Source organism: Schistocerca serialis, chromosome 5, assembly GCF_023864345.2.
Source record: "Schistocerca serialis cubense isolate TAMUIC-IGC-003099 chromosome 5, iqSchSeri2.2, whole genome shotgun sequence".
NCBI lineage: Eukaryota > Metazoa > Arthropoda > Insecta > Orthoptera > Acrididae > Schistocerca > Schistocerca serialis.
The window spans coordinates 237402230-237427463 of NC_064642.1; the positions used below are offsets into that span (position 1 = coordinate 237402230).

Genomic DNA, 25234 nt, shown 5'->3' on the forward strand with positions numbered 1-25234 from the left:
ACTTGAAAGAAATAAATGCGACTTAGTGGTGCAATGCTCCAGTAACTCGAAACTATATTAAAATGATAAATGCTACGAGCATAAGAGACGAACTTGTCTGTAGGGCTGTAGCTCCCCCCGCCCTTTTCCCTCTTCTTCCTTGATATGACTGTATAGCTCTCGTTTGATTACTTTTAACAATGCCTCTGCTTGTTACCTCTTTATTCTCGAGACAACTTCATCCATACATTACAACATTTCGTAAACATGTGCCAATACAAAAGTTTAAAAAAAGAGAAAAAGAAAAAGAGTTTTACTACTATGAACTACTGGATGAAATAAAGTAAATTATTTTACGGTTTCTGCGTAAATTTCTTTCGCTGGAGTCATTCATATGCAGGATGACTCAGAAGGAAAGGTACATGCTTTTAGGTGTGATACTATTAGTGATTCTGAACAAAAAAATTCAAATGAAGGTACGCCCTTTTATTAACCGTATCCGACATACAGCAGTTTGAAAACCACGGTCGTCAGTCGCATGTCCTTCACCAGCACTCACATGCGAATACAACCGAAGCTACGTAGGCCTCGTGTCTTTACTGACCGTTTCAGTGCGGTATTATTGACGACCAACATATCACTCCAGTTGTTTTCGATAATCTTCTTAGTGGAGTACGGTATCTTGATTTACTTCAAAATGTGTTACCAACCCTCCATTCTTGGAGGATATTCCTTTGGAAAGATGACGTCATGTATACTTTAAGCACGCTGGAGCTCCTAGACATTTCACAAGGCAACTCACATCCTGGGTGTTGGATCGATCACAGATAGGTCGATCGATCTTGGACATCGAGGTCTCCTGACTTACACCATTGGATCACTCTTTGTTGTGTTAGTTTAAGAGCGAAGTATACAAGCACAGAGTGGACTCAAAGGAGAAACTTCTCACTCGTATTTTACATTTGCATGTTCATGTAAGGGGTCGTACGAATGAGATCAAATTAGTAACATGACAGCTGTGTACAAGAGCTGCAAAAGGCATTGCAGTTGATGGTGGACTTTTCAGACATCTTTTGTGAGGAAATGTACACAATTAAACAAAACATTAGATCAGGTTCACAATACTTCATTGGATATCACTTGCATTTGTCCTGTTCCCCATTGTTTTTATTAGTTTCCTAGGACACTGTTAAGAGCAGGACATATGTTCATATGACTGTTTTTGTTCAGAATCACTAATGCTGTCCACCCCTCGAAAAATGTACCTTTCCTCCTGACTCGCCCTGCGTATGGTATAGTTGCTCCCGCCTTCATTAGACTTCGAAACGGCAATCGACCACTTATATTTCATGTTGGTCACTGTAACTTTATACAAAGATTCCTAACTTTATACAAAGAACAAGGTAAATTCGCAATCTTGTTATTACAGTTCTCATGGTATCAATAACTTTACATAGGTTCAGGATTGTTTTACAAGGGCTACATATGGCTGTAGGCCTTTCTACGAATATTCTCGAACATTTGAAGTTTGTTCCCTATTCTCATTTGGCTTGATAGAACTTTTCTGAAATGGGGCCGTAAATTGAAAGGGCCTCGATAAAATTTATGCAGGAAGCGTGAAATAATTCGCGATACACCTAGTGAACAACCACGAATACAACAGGGACCTGTCTAATAAGGGGTGATTAACAGTGGGGTACATACACGAGGAATCTGCGGTTTCACGCGGCCTACTGTTTGTGGTGCGACTAGACGTTCATGCCAACGTATACGATATTATTACAAGCAGCAATGTCGATAGTTCTCTGCATTATCGATAATTCGGCAAATTCGGGATTAATATTTACGGTAAATTCCACCCAGAAACAAATTAAACTACATATAATAGTACTGTATTATGGAAAAGGCTACGCTTTCCACCGCTCTGCAGGCTGCAGGATACGAAAAGTAGCAATGCTGCATGTTACGTCACATTCCAACTGTAGCGTACGGTAAGGGTGGCGGCGTGCAGCGGTTGAGCGAGGTGACGCGAGGGACTGTTGGGGTGAGAGTGGCGCGTGGCCAGCGTAGTGATGACAAATGTTAAGGAATGCGGTTGCGCCGGCAGAGCAGTGGCAAGTGCAGCGCCTCTCGTCGGCACACTTATGGCTGCTTCTTCTGCTGCGGGGGCGGGTCTTGGGGCTGATCGGTGGGGGCGGCGGGGGCAGCGGGGGCGGAGGCGGTTTTGGGGGCGGGTGTGGCGGGGGTCGGCTCGTCCTGGAACAGCGGGTTCTTCACCTCCATCTCGCCGGTCTGCAACACGGGAAACAACTCCATAAGAATAAACAACAGTTCCATAGAGATACGAGTGTCATCTCATAAGTCATGGTAACCACGGTATATCTTGCGATAATGCGACAGCATTGGAATTCCACGACGTTCATTGAACTAAAATGACAGTGTGTGTCTGAATGACAACATAAAGTATGGTGCTAGAGCAGGAGGCCACGGCAAAAGTTGAAATGAAACGCACGCATTGGAACTCTGTGTAAATTTATTGTGCGCGAGCACAATTGGAACAAAAATGAATAAAATTAAACTATTGTCCTTGAAAAGAGTTCAAATGGCTCTAAGCACTATGGGGCTTAACGTCTGAGGTCATGAGTCCCCTTGACTTAGAACTACTTAAACCTAACTAACCTAAGGACATAACACACATCCAAGCCCAAGGCAGGATTCGAACGTGCGACCGTAGCAGTAGCGCGGTTCCGGACTGAAGTGCCTAGAACTGCTCGGTCACAGCGGCCGGTCCTTGAAAACAGTCCCTCAGTGCATCCACACAGCGTTGTCGTTGCCACTGACATCCATGTATGCCACTTGTCGCTGAAAGACCGTGAGGATATCCGCCTCTTTGGAAAGCGCCTCCCGCGCAGTGGTTTCTTCAGTTGTAAAATGAGGTCGAAATCGCATGTACTGAAGTCTGGTTATTAGGGTGGTTGGGCGAGGATTTCCCAGTCCCATCACTGTACACAATTATTGAGGACGCCTGCAGTGTGGGCTGTACTGTTATTATGGAGTATGATTGCATTATCCAGCGAAGTGTACATCGCAGCTGGTTCAGCAGAAAGTTGTGACAGTATTGGGCATTGACAAAAAAAAAAAAAAAAAAAAAAAAAAAAAAAAAAAAAAAAAAAAAAAAGTGGCTCTGAGAACTATGGGACTTAACATCTGAGGTCATCAGTCCCCTAGAACTTAGAACTACTTAAACCTAACTAACCTAAGGACACCACACACATCCATGCCCGAGGCAGAATTCGAACCTGCGACCGTAACAGTCGCGCGGTTCCAGACGGAAGCGCCTAGAACCGTTCGGCCACAGCGGCCGTCGGGCATTGACAGCGTGACCGTTCCTAACAGGGTGACACTTCAGAATATCGTGGCTGTCATACGCCAGAATGAAGGTGACCTTCCTGGGTAATGCTCTATCACCCACAGCCGCTCGTAGTGTCGCATGGAACTAAGTAGCATTGCTGCCAGCGAGAAAGGCAGTTTTCACGTACGCTCGCTGTTCCACTCTGGTTACATCCGCCTTGTAGCACGACCAAGCTCACACTGAATGTTTCAGGCGCTAGTGCCGAGCCATACTCGAATGCAGTCGCTATCTGTTAGTTATTTTGGGTCTGTTTGCCGCATGATTCCGAATGTTTTTACTGTGATTACGGAGATGCCACATGATCGCACTGTATACCATAGTTGGCATAACTTATGGAATGATACCTCGTATGTGCGGTAGCAAGGAACTTAGGATCATAATACTTTCATAAACACATTAAAATTTTCTAATATAGAGCTATTAGTCTCATGAAATAAAACTGCGAGTAAATTTCAACTACTCCTAGGCACCATCAAACTATATCAATGCACTATACTTGCTTCCATAATAGGTAATGCTGCAAAAGCGAGGGCACTGAGAGAAGGACTAGTTAAATCTAAACCAGTACTGCCCAGAGTGCTGAGGAGCACACAGCTGGATTTATTATTGTTTACAGGATCGCTTTTACGGAGCCTTTTTTCAATACAATGGCGGCAGGTAATGTCAGGCGTTCCCCAAGGCTCAGTATTAGGTCCTATACTCTTCTCTCTGTATGTCAATGATGTGTCATCGGTTCTGACCTATTGCAAATATCATATGTATGCTGATGACCTTCAGTTGTATCTAAGTGTGAAACCATGCAATCTTAAGAAAGCTATAGAAAATTTCAGTACTGACCTCGATGCACTATCAAAATGGGCACAGGACATAGGACTAATACTAAACCCATCTAAAACCCAAGCGGTACTTGTTGGTCACTCTAAGCTCAGCCCAAAACATCGGGAATCCGTACCATCTCTTATCCTAAACGGAACAAATATTAACTTCTCTCCTACAGCAAAGAGTTTGGGAGTAATAATAGACGAAAATCTAAATTCGACAGAGCACGTAACTGCAGTGTGCAAAAAAGCATCAGCATCCCTTCATGTCCTACAAAAATATAAAAAACTCTTCCCTTTCGATCTGAAAAAGAAATTAGTACAAACGCTTATACTCCCAATCATTGACTACAGCGATATTATCCTACAAGGCCTCTCTCAGGAAAATTCGCGACGTCTGGAACTGGTCATGAATGCCTGCGTCCGATATATCTGTGACGTTCGACTTTTTGATCACATTTCACCAGCGTATGCAAAATTGTCCTGGCTGCGTGCAGACAAACGCAGAGATGTCCATACACTCTGTCTCAAATGGTTCAAATGGCTCTGAACACTATGGGACTTAACAGCGGAGGTCATCAGTCCCCTAGAACTTAGAACTACTTAAACCTAACTAACCTAAGGACATCACACACATCCATGCCCGAGGCAGGATTCGAACCTGCGACCGTAGCGGTCGCGCAGTTCCAGACTGAAGCGCCTAGAACCGCTCGCCCTCTCAGGCCGGCCACTCTGTCTCATCTACTGCCTTATAAATGTACACTGTCCCTCATATCTCTTCTCGTCCTTAAAGCTTATGCCGGAACAACATGACAGAAACACACGTTCCCATCATAATAAAAACCTCTCTGTTCCACTGCATCGCTCAGTCACCTTCTCCAAGTCCTTTACAGTAGCGGGAACCAGACTCTAGAATAACCTCCCTTGTTATGTTAGAGAACTTAAAAACATGTCCGGCTTCAAAAAACAGTTAATGACGTATCTACTTCAGCAACAGTAATGCCTTCCTCTGTACATGAATGCACTTCACCTCATTACTTCCCTCTTTCCTCCTCCTTCAATCTCCCTTCCCCAAAACTCGCTATACTAGTAAACATTTACTTTACACACCAAGATATTAATGTATATCTGCACAAATCTTCATTACTATTGCCAATTTTTCTCATGTTTATCGTTATTATTTGATTTTCTTTTTTAGTGTTAATATTATTGCTTTTATCATAATTTGTATGTGTAACACCTGTTGTAAAAATATTGCCAGCATTTACCTTATCAGTTCTTAGTCATTACTCTTTATTCATATTGTCACTAGAGTAATCTAATTTTCTTATTTAAACTATTGTCATGATGTAACTCTGATGTGTGAAATGCTGCATGTGTGGAACACTGGTCGATGTAAGAGAGGGCCTGATGGCCCTAATCTGATCAGGTTAAATAAATAAATAAAATAATAATAGCGGGAAGAGCAGATTACAAGGAAGCATATGCTTTGTACTCAATGCGAGAATAGCAGGAGCACTAGGTCGCAGGAACAACATATGACGCATCTATGTATTCTTTCTTAGGGTGAACGGAAAGACTTCAAATTAAATAAATTCTACTCTTGTGGGGGGGGGGGGGGGGGTGATCCATTCACTTACAGGAAATGGGCCTTATCCCACGTATCTGTACGGAACAGGAAGACGACTCAACGGTAACTGATGAGAAACTGGAACGATTGACAATATATATTTGTTTTGTAAATAAAAACGTCTTTTTTGCTGCACCATATTTTGTTCTCCCAGACGTGTTTCGCCCTTTTTCACTTTAAGGCATCATTAGTGGGATGGTTCTTCTTGTTTTTCGTTGGCATTGGTGTTTCCTCTCATCTGGCCACATGAAAGTCGCACTACCGCTCTATTTACGCTACATGAGCATGTTTTTTGTGTTTCAACATTTTTCTTCCCACTTTTCATTCTGTTTGCACTTGTTGTTTTGATGCATTGTCATTCTTTTGTCACTATTTTAGACAAAACACTAATATAGACGTAACTACTTTGAGTTCACTGTGCTACACACAGTGTCTGTAACACAGCGAACTGAGAGTGGTTATGTATATGTCTACACTAGTGACAGAGGACTGATAATGCTTCAAACAACAAATACAAACAAAATGAAAAATGCGAAGAAAAATGTAGCAACGCAATAAACACTCCTATGTTGCGTAAACAGAGCGATAGCGCTACATCCATATGACCAGATGAGAGGAAACACCGATGCCAACTAAAAACAGGAAGAACCATCCCACTGATGATACCTTCAAGTGAAAAAAGACGAAACGCTTCTGGGAAAATAAAACACAATGCAGCAAGAGAAGACGTTTTTATTTACAAAACAAATATTTCTGTGCTTGCTGCAGAGGATGGCCATGCAAAGAAACTCGACTGACAATATTTTTCAGGAACGTATTCGTTTTAGAGACGTCAAATCCGAAAGAAGTGAAATAGGGGATGAAACAGTACACAGGATCATAAGGTACGAATCAAAGTAGTACAAGATAAACGAAATAGCTGAAAACATATCCAAGGAGCGGGCACTTCAGTTTTATCTTTAAATAAAAGAGAAGAGTAGCACTGAGTCGCTGTAACGAATTGATTATAGATATAAATGAAAGTGAAGGGTCGTGACACAGACATGCTTTAAAATGCGTGGCCTGGAATGATAAGCATGGGGGGTGGGGGGTGGGGGGGGTGGGGAGGAGGGTGTGAGTAGTTTTTACAGCTTGTGTGGTTCCTGGGGCGCCGCCCACAGAATATTGCATAATAAAAGAAATCTAGACACTCCCCGTTGTTGCAGCGTATATCCTTACAGGATAGGGACGTAGTGGCAGATCAGTGAGTAGTTTTAGGGAAATATGGAAGTCATCAGGGTTGAACTATTCAGCCTGTTCAAAATATTCCGGATTGCAGGAACATTATGCTAGTACCAAAGACTGAAACCTGCTGGTATTTATTGTTCAACAAAATTCGGTTAAAGAAGATCTAAGACCCTAGTTAGTATAAGTACACAGTTAGTATGCAGATAAATTTAGTTATTATATAGTGTTATCTAACTAATGAATTAGCTGCAAATTATCTCTTCCAAAGGGCTGCCAAATGAAATCAATGAGTAATAGTTATTATACATAATAAAAAACTGAAGGGTGGATTTATTTCTAATTAGCATGTCTGTATGTATGCACGTTATAAATAAATTCATAAAGGTCTGAAACGAAAAGCATACAACACACTTCTCACAATAGAGCGTTCACCCGCTTTGAAGTAGAAATTTAGCATTTTCTGTACATCGACAACATTTATTTTGGAGAATCGGAGAGTTTTTAGTAAGAAGCATCGACCTAGTACTGATCGAATGCATACAATAAAATTTTTACCTGAGAGCAGTCGACTCACAAGAAGTTTACGACTTAAGATCTCACTCTAATTTTTCCGGTTAGTAGGTTAAAGGTTAACAAACGATAATAGAAGTAAAAGATCAGAAGGGCATACTTTGTTATTCAGAAAATAACATAATAAATGTAAAGTAAAATGGTACGATGGTTTCGAAAATATCATTTTATATTCTTCACTCATTCTAGTCCAACTTCACAGCAACAACAATGGACTGATTCAGACAAAATTTAAATTTATATAAATCATTAGTGTGGTTGTTTCTCGTATACTTTTTTCTTTATTTATGGATATCTTTACAACTGCCACTTTAACGTTTCGATGATTACCTAACCTAGTCTACAAACAGTTTTCCTGCGACATCGTTTCGATTCAGTCCAACGGCCTTGCCGAAGTTGTAACACCGGTTTCCGTCAGATCACTGAATTTAAGCGCTGTCAGGATGAGCTAGCACTTGGATGGGTGACCATCTGGTCTGCCGAAGGCTTTTGGCAAGCGAGGAGCACTCAGCCCTTCACTCAGCCCTTGTGAGGAAAACTGAGGAGCTACTTGATTCAGAAGTAGCTGTTCCGGTCTCGTAAACTGACATACGGCCGAGAGAGCAATGTGGTGACCTCATGCTCCTCCATATCCGCATCCAGTGACGCCTGTGGTCTAAGGATGACACAGCGGCCGGTCGGTACCGTAGGGCCTTCATGGCCTATTCAGGTGGAAGTTTTTTTTATCGTTTCTCCTCCCAGATGACAGAGAAAGAGCCATAGGTTTTCGTTCTGTTCTGTCATGTTTAACTGATTTTTACTATTATTTCTGCCGCCTGTCAGTATTAGTCACTACGCAACAACTGTGACTACAACTACATTTATTACTAGTAAAATAAGAACTGTTAAGGGATGCTTCAAAAAGATTCATCCGATCTCGCAATACTGTATCCAGACACGTTCGCAGAAATATGGATGAGTTTGAGTATTGCATCTTTTTCTGTCGTACATCCGGAATATTTTTCATCCTTGTTCCAATATTCCGCTGACAACATTTCAGCCATTCTCAAGGTGAGTCGCTTCCACGCTCGAGAAGCGACAGAATATTCGATATGGTGGTGGGGGCACGTTGAACATTTGTGAAATGTAAAAGAAAACATTGATTCTAAATGTAATTGTAATAAGTACTCCAAGGGTGGATGTGAATGCTTGTAAAACATATCCTTATAAAATTGGATGCTTCTCGCGTAAATAAAATTTCGTATCGCTATGCGCAAGTTAAAATTACTTCCAGGTTTCTATCTCCGTTCAAGTAGAAATTATTGTCTTGTCAAAAGTAACGAATCTTTCTTAAACAATTAGCAATGCAACTCTACTAAGACTATTTCTATAAGCCTACTACGATTAACTTTGATGTCTGACTCTCTGACCCTAAGAGCACATTTAATTAGGACACTGTCTTATATCACTATGCTCATTTTTTCTTCAGTATTGTCCGAGAAAGGCATACGTTATTACTATTAGACTGAGTATAATTAATCCGGTTTCCCTGTCCATTTTGTACAAAATTTGTCACTCTTGCGTACATTGCGCCTTCACTGTTCCGTCACCGCGACAACCGGCTGCACAGCTACCGGGCTTGTTTGCGGTTCCCTAGGCTCGTCTGCTGGCCTTTACTGTGGTGTAGAACGTACACAGCGAAACCGCTAACTCTTTGCTGTCCAGTCACCCAGAACACGAATTTCTGCTTAGCCTCAGCACGCAACGCCGGCTCATACTAACGAGAGGAGATGGGTGCCGTCGAATTGTTAAGTGGCAATTACTGGAATCTCAAACAGATGAGCCGCGATTTTCCGTCACCACAGCACAGCACGCCTAGTGACCTTGTATTCACGGGAGCGGCCAGCTGCTTATATACCAGAAGGCCACTTGTGCTGCCTTCGTTGTCGCCGGCGTCAATTTACTTGCTCTTTCGTCACGTTCCAAATAGAAGGAGGAGGGGGCGATCTTTAGTCAAAATGTGGAAAGAGGAAGGAAGACTGAAGCTTAAGGGTCCATCGACGACGAGGTTATTATGGATAAAGATACGTAAGAGCGCTGGACAAAAATTTAATCAGCTCCCCGAGAAATCAAGCTAATACTGCGCAAAACCGCCTCTAGCATTCGTAATGGCCACAATTCAGCGAGGAACGGGCTCCACAAGTTTGTTCACGTATACCATATCCCGTTGAAGACCTACATACATGATTATTTCCTACAGAGCTACCAAACTACAGCGATTGTGGTTGAAACGCTTCACCCAATGTTCCAAACAGTGCAAGGTACACTACTGGCCATTAAAATTGCTACACCAAGGAGAAATGCAGATGATAAACGGGTATTCATTGGACAACTGTACTATACTAGAACTGACATGTGATTACATTTTCACGCAATTTGGGTGCATAGATCTTGAACAATGAGTACCCAGAACAACCACCTCTGGCCGTAATAACGGTCTTGATACGCCTGGGCATTGAGTCAAACAGAGCTTGGATGGCGTGTACAGGCACAGCTGCCCATGCAGCTTCAACACGATACCACAGTTCATCAAGAGTAGTAACTGGCGTATTGTGACGAGCCAGTTGCTCGGACACCATTGACCAGACGTTTTCAGTTGGTGAGAGATCTGGAGAATGTGCTGGCCAGGGCAGCAGTCGAACATTTTCTGTATCCAGAAAGGCCAGTACAGGATCTGCAACATGCGGTCGTGCATTATCCTGATGAAATGTAGGGTTTCGCAGGGATCGAATGAAGGGTAGAGCCACGGGTCGTAACACATCTGGAATATAACGACCACTGTTCAAAGTGCCGTCAATGCGAACAAGAGGTGACCGAGACGTGTAACCAGTGGCACCCCATACCATCACGCCGGGTGATACGCCAGCATGGCGATGACTAATACACGCTTCCAATGTGCGTTCACCGCGATGTCGCCAAACACGAATGCGACCATCATGATGCAGTAAACAGAACCTGGATTCATCCGAAGAAATCACGTTTTGCCATTCGTGCTGCAAGGTTCGTCGTTGTGTACACCATCGCAGGCTCTCCTGTCTGTGATACAGCGTCAAGGGTAACCGCAGCCATGGTCTCCGAGCTGATAGTCCATGCTGCTGCAAACGTCGTCGAACTCTTCGTGAAGATGGTTGTTGTCTTGCAAACGTCCCCATCTGTTGACTCAGGGATCGAGACGTGGCTAAACGATCCGTTACAGCCATGCGGATAAGATGCCTGTCATCTCGACTGCTAGCGATACGAGGCCGTTGGGATCCGCAACGGCGTTCCGTATCACCCTCCTGAACCCACCGATTCCATATTCTCATATTCTGCTAACAGTCATTGGATCTCGACCATCGCGAGCAGCAATGTCGCGATACGATAAACCTCAATCGTGATAGGCTACAATCCGACCTTTATCAAGGTCGGAAACGTGATGGTACGCATGTCTCCTCCTTACACGAAGCATCACAACAACGTTTCACCAGGCAACGCCGGCCAACTGTTGTTTGCGTATGAGAAATCGGTTGGAAACTGTCCTCATGTCAGCACGTTGTAGGTGTCGCCACTGGCGCCAACCTTGTATGAATGCTCTGAAAAGCTAATCTTTTGCACATTACAGCATCTTCTTCCTGACGGTTAAATTTCGCGTCTGTAGCACGTCATCTTCGTGGTCTATCAATTTTAATGGCCAGTAGTGTATTTTCTATGGAATTACGATTGGATGATTTAGCCGACCATTTGAGGTGCGACAAGTGTTCTCCAAATCAGGAACGCAATCGTGCAACCTTCTGATCACATCTGTTGTCTTCGAGCAAGACGTTAAAGTCCACCACATACTGATCATCAAGATGTAGCAGAAGAGCAACGCTTGGCCATCGAGAATGTTTAAATAAGCATCGTGACTGATGTTCCCAGAAGCCTGAAAACACCCCTGAAAAATCAGAGAACCGCTTCTGGCATGAACTGCACCTTCCACACACTGTCGGTTAAACTCGTCATTGTGGGTCGGTGCATTCATCCCTTGCACCATACTACACGGGACCACTCAGTTATCGTCTATTCCTGTGAACAATGGTCTTTTGCTATGTACCTGACTCCAGACATCAAGTGCATGCATTTGGCTTTGCAATGTCTGCTCAGACAGTGGCTGATTACGACCTACAATCACTGACAACCGGAATTCCTGTCGGATTTGGAACTGACTGTCCTTGACAAGGTATGACACTCATCTCCGGGCCTCGTCGGTTGGGACCTTCTAACGATCACTGTTATTACTCCAAGTTACGACGCTGCGAATGGTACACCATTCGTTGTAGATACTTTGGACAGTCTGGGTTCATACATCAACAAATCTCTTAGTCATGGGCACGTACTAAGACGATAGTGTCTTCCAACAATTCTGTCACGCCTCTACGTCGAACCATCTTACTGTGCTGAATCCATACAACTGGGTGTCACATACAGACGGATTCAGTGCCTTGATGTACACCACCTGTGGAGGTTCACATGACTGCCTGGTACAACTGCCACCATCTACAGTGCTCCATAGCGACCAGTCTGATCTTTTTAAGGTGTATAATAGTTTGTCCTGTACGCTTTCTCTCAGGTTTTGTGCAAAATTTCAGGTCTGGTGCGAACGGACAGACAATAGGCAATGATAAAGATGGGCTGTGTTAGCACCTCGTCCGGGTAATGTACGAACTAATTTCGAACATTGGCAGGCATGTCACCCCTATCAGAATCCTGTTGCACTTGTGGCGTTTACGCGATATATTTTGGTGTGTGTAATGGCGCTACAAGTTTTGTTAAATACTCTCAATACCTCCACAGCGAACAACAGCCACGGTAAGACACTGGCCCTTATGCAAGGAATTATTCGGCTTAGTGTTGATTGATGCAGTTGTTGGATGTCCCCCTGAGATGGCTCTGAGCACTATGGGACTTAACATCTGTGGTCATCAGTCCCCTAGAACTTAGAACTACTTAAACCTAACTAATCTAAGGACAACACACAACACCCAGTCATCACGAGGCAGAGAAAATCCCTGACCCCGCCGGGAATCGAACCCGGGAACCCGGTGTCCCCCTGAGAAATTCTGTCCAATTGGTGAAGTAGATCGTCAAAATTCTGATCTGACTGGAGGGCCCTGCCCATAATGCACTAAATATTCTCAGTTGGGGAGAGGTCCGGCGACCTTTCTGGACAAGGTATGCCTGGAGGCGCCTCAGAAAGCAGTGGGATAACAACCTGACTGCTGTCCGCCATACTGCCCGACAACCAGGAGTGATGGGCTGGGCTGCCATGTCATTTTATTGCGTGACCACTGCGGTAGGTCGACGATATTTTATGCCCCGTTTTGTTGCCCTTCATCGCAAACCATCTTGGGCTTATATAGAGGGGTCCAAAAAATGTACCCACTGTTTAAAAGCCCATAACTGGCAAACTAATTGACGGAGTTGTCTCATCTTTGGTAGTGTAATAGTTTGTAGTTCCGGTAATCACCACACAAGCGTTATATTGCAGCCGGCAGAAGTGGCCGTGCGGTTAAAGGCGCTGCAGTCTGGAACCGCAAGACCGCTACGGTCGCAGGTTCGAATCCTGCCTCGGGCATGGATGTTTGTGTTGTCCTTAGGTTAGTTAGATTGAACTAGTTCTAAGTTCTAGAGGACTAATGACCTCAGCAGTTGAGTCCCATAGTGCTCAGAGCCATTTGAGCCATTTCGTTATATTGCGTTGTTTTGTTTTGTCAGATGACAGTCGCCAGATAGTCAGTGTTTTGTTCTTCGTTGCACCTAGCTGCTCCAGTAAACATGGCTGGGCAAGGCTTACATTCGATGAAAGGAAGTCAGTTTCGAAGTGGTATTTTAAGTACGAAAACATCAATGAGATTCAACGGCAATGGTGAAATGAGTATCAAACAGAGCCACCGACACCTTTAACCATTCGTCGCATTCGAGACATTTGAAGCTGAAGGCTGTGTTAAAGATGTACACAAACAACGACCTGGACGACCTTTAACAGTAACAAGTCCAGCTAACTCCCGTCGTGTGTTACAGCAATTCACTCGCTCACCACAGAAGTCTGTGAGACAGTGTGACCGTGAAACTAGAGTGAGTCGCTCAAGTGTTCGGCGAATTTTGAAGACAGCAAAGTGGAAGTGCCACATCCCACGATTGCTACACACAATGAACGAGGACGACCCAGATCGTAGAATGGAGTACTGCGAGTGGTTTACTGACATGGTGCGCAACGATGAAGAGTTTGCAGAGGTGACTGTGTGGTCTGATGAGGCACATTACAAACTCAATGGTACAGTAAATCGCCACAATTGCATCTACTGGGCCGCCGAAAATCCGAACGTCCATGTAGACAAAGCCGTGAATTTGCCAGGAGTAAATGTGTGGTGTGGGTTGTCTTACCGGGGCTTGACTGGGCCATTCTTATTTGACGGCACAGTTACCGGTGAGGTGTACCTTCAGTAGCTTCAGACATCCATTTTACCCGCCATCCCAGGCTTGTATGGAGACGGAAGAGTTTACTTTCAACAAGATGGTGCCCCAACCCACTACCAAAATCGTGTTAGGGCGTATCTCGACGAAAATCTACCAGGAAGATGGATAGGCCGTAGAGGTGCTGTGGAGTATCCACCACGTTCCCCAGACCTAACTCCTCTGGACCTCGTTTATCGACAAAAGCCACGCACATTGGGTGAACTTCGAGAATCCATCGTACATTCACGTGCAAATATCCAACTGAACACGTTGCAGTCAGTAGTTCGTGCTGCAGTTCGGCGGCATCGTTTGTGTGAGGATGTTAATGGTGACCATTTAGAACTCCTACAATGATATCTTTAAGTTGGACTATTAGCTACACTTCCACCAAAAATGAGACAATTCCGTCAATTAGTTTGCAAGTTATGGACTTTTAAACAGTGGATACAGCAAGATAACGCCCGCCCGCACACGGCGTGAGTTTCTAATGCTTGTGTTCGTGCTTGTCAAACCCTACCTGGCCTAGTAAGATCGCTGGATCTCTCGCCAGTTGAGAATGTTTGAAGCATTATGGCCAGGGCCCTCCAACCAGCTCGGGATTTTCAAGCTCTAACGCTTCAATTGGGCAGAATTTAGCATGATATATCTCAGGAGAACATCCAACAAATGCGTCGAACAATAACAAGCCGAATAATTGCTTACGTAAGGGTCATAGATGGGGCAACACGTTATCAACCCGCTCAACTTGTGAAGCTTTTTCTCTTGAATAAATCATCCAATTCTTCTTAATCTGTAATCATTTTTATGCCTGTACATATACACTACTGGCCATTAAAATTCCTACACCACGAAGATGACGTGCTACAGACGTGACATTTAACCGACAGGAAGAAGATGCTGTGATAGGCAAATGATTAGCTTTTCAGAGCATTCACACAAGGTTGGCGCCGGTGGCGACACCTACAACGTGCTGACATGAGGAAAGTTTCCAACCGATTTCTCATACACAAACAGTAGTTGACCTGCGTTGCCTGGTGAAACGTTGTTGTGGTGCCTCGTGTAAGGAGGAGACATGCGTACCATCACGTTTCCGAATTTGATAAAGGTCGGATCGTAGCCTATCGCCATTGCGGTTTATCTTACCGTGACATTGCTGCTCGCATTGGTCAAGATCCAATGACTGTTAGCAGAATATGGAATCGGTGGGTTCAAGAGGGTAATACGGAACGCCGTGCGGATCCCAACGACCTCGATTCACTAGCAGTCGAGATACCAGGCATCTTATCCGCATGGCTGTAACGGATCGTGTAGCCACGTCTCGATCCCTGAGTCAACAGATGTGGACGTTTGCAAGACAACAACCATCTGCACGAACAGTTCGACGACGTTTGCAGCAGCATGGACTGTCAGCTCGGAGACCATGGCTGCGGTTACCCTTGACACTGCATCACAGACAAGAGCGCCTGCGATGGTGTACTCAACGACGAACCTGGGTGCACGAATGACGAAACCTCATTTTTTCAGGTGAATTCAGGTTCTGTTTACAGCATCATGATGGTCGCATCCGTGTTTGGCGACATCGCGGTGAACGCACATTGGAAGCGTGTATTCGTCATCGCCATGCTGGCGTACCACCCGGCGTGATGGTATGGGGTGCCATTGGTTACACGTCTCGGTCACCTCTTGCTCGCATTGACGGCACCTTGAACAGTGAACGTTACATTTAAGATGTGTTACGACCCGTGGCTCTACCCTTCATTCGATCCCTGCGATACGCTACATTTCAGCAGGATAATGCACGCCCGCATGTTGCAGATCCTGTACGGGCCTTTCTGGATACAGAAAATGTTCGACTGTTGCCCTGGCCAGCACATTCTCCATATCTCTCACCAACTGAAAACGTCTGGTCAATGGTGTCCGAGCAACTGGCTCGTCACAATACGCCAGTTAAACTCTTGATGAACTGTGGTATCGTGTTGAAGGTGCATGGGCAGCTGTACCTGTACACGCCATCCAAGCTCTGTTTGACTCAATGCCCAGGCGTATCAAGACCGTTATTACGGCCAGAGGTGGTTGTTCTGGGTACTCATTTTTCAGGATCTATGCACCCAAACTGCGTGAAGATGTAATCACATGTCAGTTCTAGTATAATATATTTGTCCAATGAATACCCGTTTATCATCTGCATTTCTTCTTGGTGTAGCAATTTTAATGGCCAATAGTGTATTCTGAGCAGTATGCGTCTATAACACTCCCTTGCGGGATACCCCAAGTTACTTTTTCGCTTAAGATTTCTCTCCGTTGAGATCGATATATAGTGTTCTTCAAGCGAGTCACGAAGCTGGTCTGATATTCCACATGTTTGTAGTAGTGAACGGTTTCGAACGCTCTTAGAAAGCCAAGAAATGCAGTATTACTCGGGCGCAGGCATCTGTTGTTTTCTGTATTTGAAAGATGGGCAGAGTGAGCTGCGTTTCAAATGATAATACGGCAGCATAAGTCCTGTTCCAAAATTCTACAACAGACTAACTGCTGTTCACACAGCTCGCATAATTCAGGAGCGATGATGTGAGCATGAGGATAGATTGTCACGTCTCTCCTGTCCACCCCAGTGACCAGATTTCAGTATTATTGAGACTTATTGGCCCACTTTGGAGGGTGATCGCTAGCCACTTGCACTGTCATTACCAGAATTTGCTACTATTTTGCACGAAGAATGGTATAAAATTTCCTCGAAAACTTTGCAGGATGTAAATACATAAAACTACAAGCAGTCACTTTTTTTATTACAAATACTATAACTTTTATACATATTACCTTTAGGTAAAATAAACAGAACTAAGTCAGCAGTTATTTTAAGTTTTTTTTAATGTAAATATAAAGTTCATGCTCATACAACCAGTGCATATCATTACAAATACTATAACTCTGTATTATTTTATTCCTGGGCATTCATGATAATGCCAATCTAGATTAAAGTATTTGCGCATAAAGTGACTGAATTATACGTTAAAGTACGAACAGAAATAAGACATACGATCGCTAGAAGTTTGTTCTTGTAGTAATTCAATTATTTATTTTATTTTGTGCTCTCATGTTAACGACAGCGTAATTATAATATCTGTCCAGATATCGACTTTAATACACGCAAACAAAACCAAATTACATCTGCCGGCCGCGGTGGTCTTGCGGTTCTAGGCGCGCAGTCCGGAACCGTGCGACTGCTACGGTCGCAGGTTCGAATCCTGCCTCGGGCATGGATGTGTGTGATGTCCTTAGGTTAGTTAGGTTTAAGTAGTTCTAAGTTCTAGGGGACTGATGACCACAGCTGTTAAGTCCCATAGTGCTCAGAGCCATTTGAACCATTTGAACCAAATTACATATCTGAGCAAAGTAGACCTATGGTATATCTCTTTTTCAAGATCTTTGTCACAAGCAACAGTTGTATAACACATGCTGGATGCTACCCAAGTTTCGCTATCACAGTGTAAATCATAAAGATTGTGTAAAAGTGTATGAAATGATGTACCAACTGACCGTCAAAATGGAGGCAGACACATGGACACTAACAGAGAAAAGCCGTCCATACTGTCGCAGTAAGTACAAAACTAAGATTTTGGATCCGTATCGACATATAAACAATACTCACGGCGATACATTAAAGCATGTTCCATCTTCTTGTCACAGAGCCAGCAACCAACATTTTGCTCGAAACAGTAATGTAACGTCCAGAAAACCATCTGAAGATGAGCCTGAAAAGGTTCGAAAACCTGTTCATGGGCCGAGCGGTTCTAGGCGCTTCAGTCCGGAACCGCGCTGCTCCTAGGGTCGCAGGTTCGAATCCTGCCTCGGGCAGGATGTGTGTGATGTCCTCAGGTTAGTTAGGTGCTGTTGGAGAGTGGAACGGTAGAGAGACAGCGTGAAGGTGGTTGATTGAAGCCTCTGCCAGGCACTTTATTGTGAATAACAGAATAATCACGTAGACGTAGATATAGGTTTAAGTAGTCCTAAGTCTACGGGACTGATGACCTCAGATGTTAAGTCCCATAGTGCTTGGAGCCATTAGAACCATTTTATCCTGTTCATGGAATAATACTCGTAAATAACCATTCAAAAAAGTGGCTGGTTGCAGTTTTACGTATTTATCTTCAGTTAACAGTCACGGATTCTCAAATATCAGTAATGGTCCAGCTTAATAATTTTATAGGGTCTGTTTCCATCCGAGACGACTAGAAGCTAATCGTATTTTGAATGCCAACGGTTTTTCTATACCGTATTGGACATTGTAATGTATTGTGTTTTTGGTGTCTCCAATTTTTTTCTACCCCTGTACGTTAGGCTAATGCTAGAGAAGGAACAAATTCTTTAGAATAGTCTACGCAGAATCGTACTGGTATTCTATCAGGTCACCTCTCCTCTGCTGAACATTTTAAACTTGATTTTCCCTCTCATCGTCACTTATTTTAAAATCTCTTGTTTTGGTGTTTGTGCTGCTATTGGAAGCAGGAACTGCAGCCAGATCTTTCTCAGTGAATCAGTTTCGGAAAACGGAATATGCTATTTTCAGTTTCTTTCTTTCGTCATCCGTACCCGTGTCTGTACGATCCTATCGATTGCCTGCTCTTATTATTACTAATTTTCAGATAACCTTCTTAAGTGGAATTCCAGAATAAGCAAGTTGCCCTCGTATGAACTCTAGGTATCTGCATTTACTGCCAGTCCCCATGGTAGACAGTGACGTCCAGCAAGAGACTACGAAATAGGCGGGCACTTGGTGAAGGGGCCAACGATGGGCCCAAACCAACCAACACCTTCCCACGGACGGCGGCAAGCTGCGCGCTGTGACGCGCCTTCTCCATTTACAGGTAACACCTTTGCGCGAAATGCATGCCCTCCTTGCGCTACTGTATAAAGCGTCAAGCGCGTGCGCCAAGTATAACAGATGAACAAAAAGACATCGTGTGGACGCAGTTGAGCACGGATAATGAAGCTGCAGTGAACGAGCCTCCCTTGGCTGTCGTCCTACTACGCGGCCCGTATTCCACATGCAATGTAGTGTAGTGTAGTTTAGTGTAGCGCAGTGTAGCGTTGGTATACTGACCGGGGCGAGTCCTGGGCACTCGTAGACAGTGTAGTCGCCCTCTTCTCCCTCCTCGTCGCTCTCCGCCTCAGACACTGAACCCGGACGCTCGTTGGCGCCTGTGCGGCTGTAACATAACAAACATCACCTCACGGTGTCGAGCTGTAACACAACAACAAAAACAGCACCAACAATGACAACACAACACCATACAAATTCAACACAACAATAACAAGAACAAGTGAACACAGCATTACACGCTATACATGGCTGCAACAACAACAGCCACTCAACACATTACACACAACATACACTGCAATACAACAACAGATCAACACAAACAGTACGATCAGTGAAGTGCTGTGTTGTGTCGTGTTGCTTAATAAGAGCATTGGTGTTGCTATAATCTTTGGTTCGGAGACTGGTTTGATGTACCTCTCCGTGCTACTCTATCCTGTTCAAGCCCCTTCTTCTCCAAATAACTGCTGCAACCTACATACTTCTGAATCTATTTACTAAATTCGTCTATTGGTCTCCCTCTACGATTCTACACGAAATTGGTCATCCCTTGATATTGCATAATGTTTCCTATCAACCGATCCCTTCTTTAAGTCAAGTTGTCCCACAAATTCTTGACTCCCCAGTTCTATTCAGTACCTCCTCATTAGTTATGTGATCTATCCATCTAATCTTCAGCATTCTCATATAGCACCACATTCGAAAAGCTTCTATTCTTTTCTTGTCTAAACTGTTTAACGTCCATATTTCACTCCCTTACATGGCTATACTCCAGACAAATACCTTCAGAAAGGATTTTCTGACACTTAAGTCTACATTCGATGTTAACAAATTTCTCTTCTTCAGACGTGCGTCCTTGCTATTGCCAGTGCCTCTGCCAGGCGCTTAAGTGTGATGGGCAGAGTATCGTCCATCATCAGTTTTAATGCTGACCAAATAGCAGAACACAACTGATACTTTAATTGTATAGTTTCCTAATCTAATTCCTCAACATTAACTGATTTAATTAGATTACATTCCATTATCCTTATCTTGCTTCTGTTAATGTTCATCTTATATCCTCCTTTCAAGCCATCGTCCGTTCCGTTCAACTGCTCTTCCAAGTCGTTTGCTGTCTCTCACAGAGTTACAATGTCATCGCCAAACATCCAATTTTTAATTTTTTCCTCCCTGAACTTTAATTCCTATGCGGAATTTTTCTTTGGTTTCCTTTACTGCTTGTTCAGTGTACAAACTGGATAACATCAGGGATAGGCTACAACCCTGTCTCACTTCCTTCTGAACTACTGCTACCGTTTCATGTTCCTCGACTCTTACAACTGCCGTGTGGTTTCTGTACAAGTTGTTAATAGTCTTTCGTTCCCTGTATCTTACCCTTGCTACTTTCAGAATTTCAAAACCAATGTTCTATTCGACACTGTCAAAAGGTACCTCTAAGTCTACAAATGCTACACTGAAGCGCCAATGAAACTGGTATAGGCATGCGTATTCAAATACACAGACATATTAACAGGCTGAATAGGGCGCTGCGGTCGGCAACGCCTATAGAAGACAACAAGTGTCTGGCGCAGTTGTTAGATCGGTTACTGCTGCTACAGTGGCATGTTATCAGGACTTAAGTGAGTCTGAGCGTGGTATTATAGTCGGCGCAAGAGCGATGGGACACAGCACCTCCGAGTTAGCGATGAAGTGTTATTTTTCCGTATGACCGTTTCACGAGTGTACCGTGAATATCAGGAATTCGGTAAAACATAAAATCTCTGACATCGCTGCGGTCGAAAACAGATCCTGCAAGAACGAGACCACGACGACTAGGACAATCGTTCAACATGACATAAATGCAACTCTTCCGCAAATTGCTGCAGTTTTCAGTGCTGGGCCTTCAACAAGTGTCAGCGTGCGAATCATTCAACGAATCATCATCGATACTGGCTTTCGAAGCCGAAGGCCTGCTCGTTTACCCTTGATGACTGCACGACACAAAGCTTTACGCCTCGCCTGTGCCCGTCAACACCGACACTGGGCTGTTGATGACTGGAAACATGTTGGCTGGTCGGACGAGTCTCCTTTCAAACTGTATCGAGCGGATGTACGTGCACAGGTATGTAGACAACCTCATGAATCCATGGACCCTGCATGTCAGAAGGGGACTGTTCAAGCTGGTGGAGGCTCTGTAATGCTGTGGGGCATGTGCAGATGGAGTGATATGGGACCTATGATGCGTCTAGATACGATTTTGACAAGTGACACGTACGTAAGCATCCTGTCATATCAACTGCATCCATTCATGTCCATTGTGCATTCTGACGGACTTGGGCAATTCCAGCACGACAGTGCGACACCCCAAGCGTCCAGTATTGTTACAGAGTGGCTCCAGGAACACTCTTCTCAGTTTAGACACTTCTGACCATCAAACTTCCCAGACGTGAACGTTATTGAGCATATATGGGATGCCTTGCAACGCGCTGTTCAAAATAGATCTCCATCCTCTCGTACCCTCACGGATTTATGGATAGCCATGCAGGATTCGTAGTGTCAATTCCCTTCAGCACTAATTCAGACGTTAGGCGAGTCCATGCCACGTCGTGGCCCTACACGATATTAGGCAGGTGTACCAGTTTCTTTAGCTCTGCAATGTATAAACGTAGGTTTGCCTTTCCTTAACCTATCTTCTAAGATAAATCGTAGGGTCACATTGCCTCGGATGTTCCTACATTTCTCTGGAATCCAAGCAACAGCATATGTAATTGTAACTTAGTTTAAAGTAAATACGTTGCCTGGTCGGACGAGTCTCCTTTCAAACTGTATCGAGCGGATGGACGTGCACAGGTATGGAGACAACCTCGTGAATCCAGGGACCCAGCGTGTCAGCAGGGGACTGTTCAAGCTGGTGGAGGCTCTGTAATGGTGTGGGGTATGTGCAGTTGGAGTGATATGGGACTTCTGATTTTTTGCCGAATCCCTCGACAACTGGACAATAGATTATAATTTGAAATGTTTCAGTTTGCATTTGCAGGTATAAAAAATGTAGGAAACCATCAGTTGGCTGAAGTGAAGGCTGTTTTCCCACTCGGAGCAGTAAAACTCTAATATGTACCGAGGTAGCCTCAAATTAAAAAAAATGGCTCTGAGCACTATGGGACTTAACTTCTGAGGACAACAGTCCCATAGAACTTAGAACTACTTAAACCTAATTAACCTAAGGACATCACACACATCCATGCCGGAGGCAGGATTCGAACCTGCGACCGTAGCAGTCTCGCGGTTCCAGACTGTAGCGCCTAGAACCGCACGGCCACGCCGGCCGGCCCTGAAATTGAAGGTCAGCTAGATAAATTTATGTAAGAAGTAACGCAATACATTTGTTTCTTTCTTTTCGTTTAATTACTTACCCTCATTGGATATTCTTAGTAACTATTTATGCTCTTATTGTCTGACTGTCTTCAAACTGTCCCACGTGTTCCTACGTTTCTTGATAACCGAGACTGATCCTTCCCCAGGTAGCTCTAGCAGTCTTTCGGCTATGCTGTAATTAATACGTGTTAGTGTTTTGCAACTAGAACTTACTGAACTCAACGTTATGCAATTCTCATACCTTGCCACCATCTACCTTCTTTGGTTTTGGAGGTATTAATTTTTTATTGAAGTTTGACTTTACTTCGGGTGTCTTTTCCATCATGCTTACCAAGTCGAGCAGCTTTGTCAGTTGGTTGTCCCAAAACTCTCATTGGAGGAGCTTACCGATGCTCAACGCCGGGGCTATCAGCGGAAAGATCTCATTAATTCTAAGGGTATGTCGGTGCTGCAAATGCCTTGTTTCGACTTAAATATTATAGTGCCATATCAAATTCATCTCACATTATCGCGTCAGCTGCCGGCCGTTGTGGCCGAGCGGTTCTAGGCACTTCAGTCTGGAACCGCGCGACCGCTACGGTCGCAGGTTCGAATCCTGCCTCGGGCATGTATGTGTGTGATGTCCTTAGGTGTCCTTGGGTGTAAGTAGTTCTAAGTTCTAGGGGACTGATGACCTCAGATGTTAAGTCCCATAGTGATCAGAGCCATCTGAACCATTTTCATCGCGTCAGCTACATTATTATCATCCATGTCCTCGAGCTTCTTTTACTTGGATAGCTGTTTTATACTTTCTTTCCAACTGAGAATCGTCTTTCCTTAGTTCTGGCTTGCATCTGAGCTCTTTATGTTTTGACAACTAATTTTCGTTTCTCCAAATATTTCCTTGATTTTCCTACACGCGATATTTATCTTTCCCAAAGTAATGGATGATTCCACAGCTTTGCATTTGTCTGCTCTACCAGTTCACAATTTCTGTTAGTCTTAGTTTCTATATTGTGGATTCATGTTTGCCTGCTTCATTTGCTGTATTTTTATATTTTCCCCTTTTATCATAAGAAGATTAACATTTCGCTTGTTTTTGAAGCATTTCTACAGGATCTTGACTTTTTTCCTAAGAAATTTCTCTGCTGCCTTCACTATTACTTCATTTCTCAAAACTCCCCATTTTTTTCTACTGTATTCCTTTCTCTTCTTTCAGTCAGTCGTTTCCTATAAATCACTCTGGAACTCTCGTTGTTGATACATACACGAACGCTCTGTTGCTCAACACTTTCGGAAGGTTGATGCCAAGTTCAGATGACGGAAATCTGATGCTCGTTTTCAGATCACATGTTAGAGGTCTAACATTCAACTTATAATCGATCATATGAGCATGCATTAACGCACATTGACGCCGCGTTTAGGGAAACAGTCCACAGAGCCAGACGAACGCGCGTTGGCGAACGGTTAGCAGAATGAATCGAGCCTGTATGCCGTTCAGTTCAGCGCTAGTTTCCGTCATGACCAGACGTGTTTTGTGTATGTTTCTGTTATCATTCTTTGTCGAAGGTTGCGAAAAATGGGCGAAACCGAAGTCGAGAATTCTGACATCGAGCTGCCAATTGTTGTAGTATATAAAAGACCAACATTTTGGAAATAAAATTCTGAGGCGGCGAGAATTCTGACATCGAGCTGCCAATTGTTGTAGTATATAAAAGACCAACATTTTGGAAATAAAATTCTGAGGCGGCGAGCATGGGAAGAAATGGGTTTGACCTTCTGTGAGGGTAATGACTAAGAAGAAAAGAAAGTATAAATACGAGAACAATTTTATTGTTAACAAGTACACTTTCGCTTCTTTCAACAATTTGCATGTTCAAGTCTACCTTCTTTAACAAAATAGTTGATTAATTTAGCCCGAACGGGTTATTGATTGATCAAGTGGGTCGTCCGTTGTGGATAGAATTTATACTCGTGAGATTTCCTTCTAAGATGTCTTCGTGTTGAAATACACCTCTCATTCGAGCATATTTATGAAATTAATATAGTTATGAAGTACTGCAATCGTTTCAATCTATTCATCACTTATTAAACGCGTTACGAGAAGTATACTACGCTCGACATACATTCATGTTAAAGTTTATCGATAGTTAAATATATTGGTTCCGTGAGTCAGCTGCTTTCCGCCGTAGCGTCCTAGTAAATTTTCCATCAGTCCAAATGCTTCACCACCAACGATTACGTAAGGGAGTTCCATATCGTCGTTCTCTTTCAAAGGCCTTTGTTTTAGAACATCCAAAGATTTTCCAGTGAGTTTCTGAGACAGAAGGAGTCTCTGAAAATTCCTGAGTCGCTGCCTTTTCCAAAAGCGCGAATGTCTACTAAAGCCATGGTAACAGTCACATAGTGCAAAGGGCACTACAGAAACAAATGTTTATAAGTGAACCATCAGGAACTTGAATCTTCTGGATTTCGTATTCTGACACGTTTACCTTCGAGAGCTCCGATGTTTGAGGGAACATTGAAGTATTGCTTCCCTCGAAATCTTTGAGATATTTCAGTTCGGTTTTCTTCATATGGTGTTAACAACACAGAGTTTTAATACAGGTAACTTAGCGTATTTGACTAACTATCGAATTTTCCAATTTTATATG

General features: G+C 43.6%; 1 protein-coding gene across 2 annotated transcripts in view; it reads right to left on the reverse strand.

Moving 5' to 3' along the window:
• Positions 1-574: 574 nt before the first annotated feature.
• The window catches only part of LOC126481064 (neural proliferation differentiation and control protein 1), a 1141454-nt gene continuing 1116794 nt past the window's right edge, over positions 575-25234 (reverse strand). For both annotated transcript variants that reach the window (XM_050104548.1, XM_050104547.1), the window contains exons 7-8: positions 19251-19356; positions 575-2271 (exon numbers count right to left, since the gene is read on the reverse strand). In XM_050104548.1, the coding sequence (XP_049960505.1) occupies positions 2122-2271; positions 19251-19356 (256 nt within the window). In that variant the 3' untranslated portion in view covers positions 575-2121. The remainder of the gene's footprint in view (positions 2272-19250; positions 19357-25234) is intronic.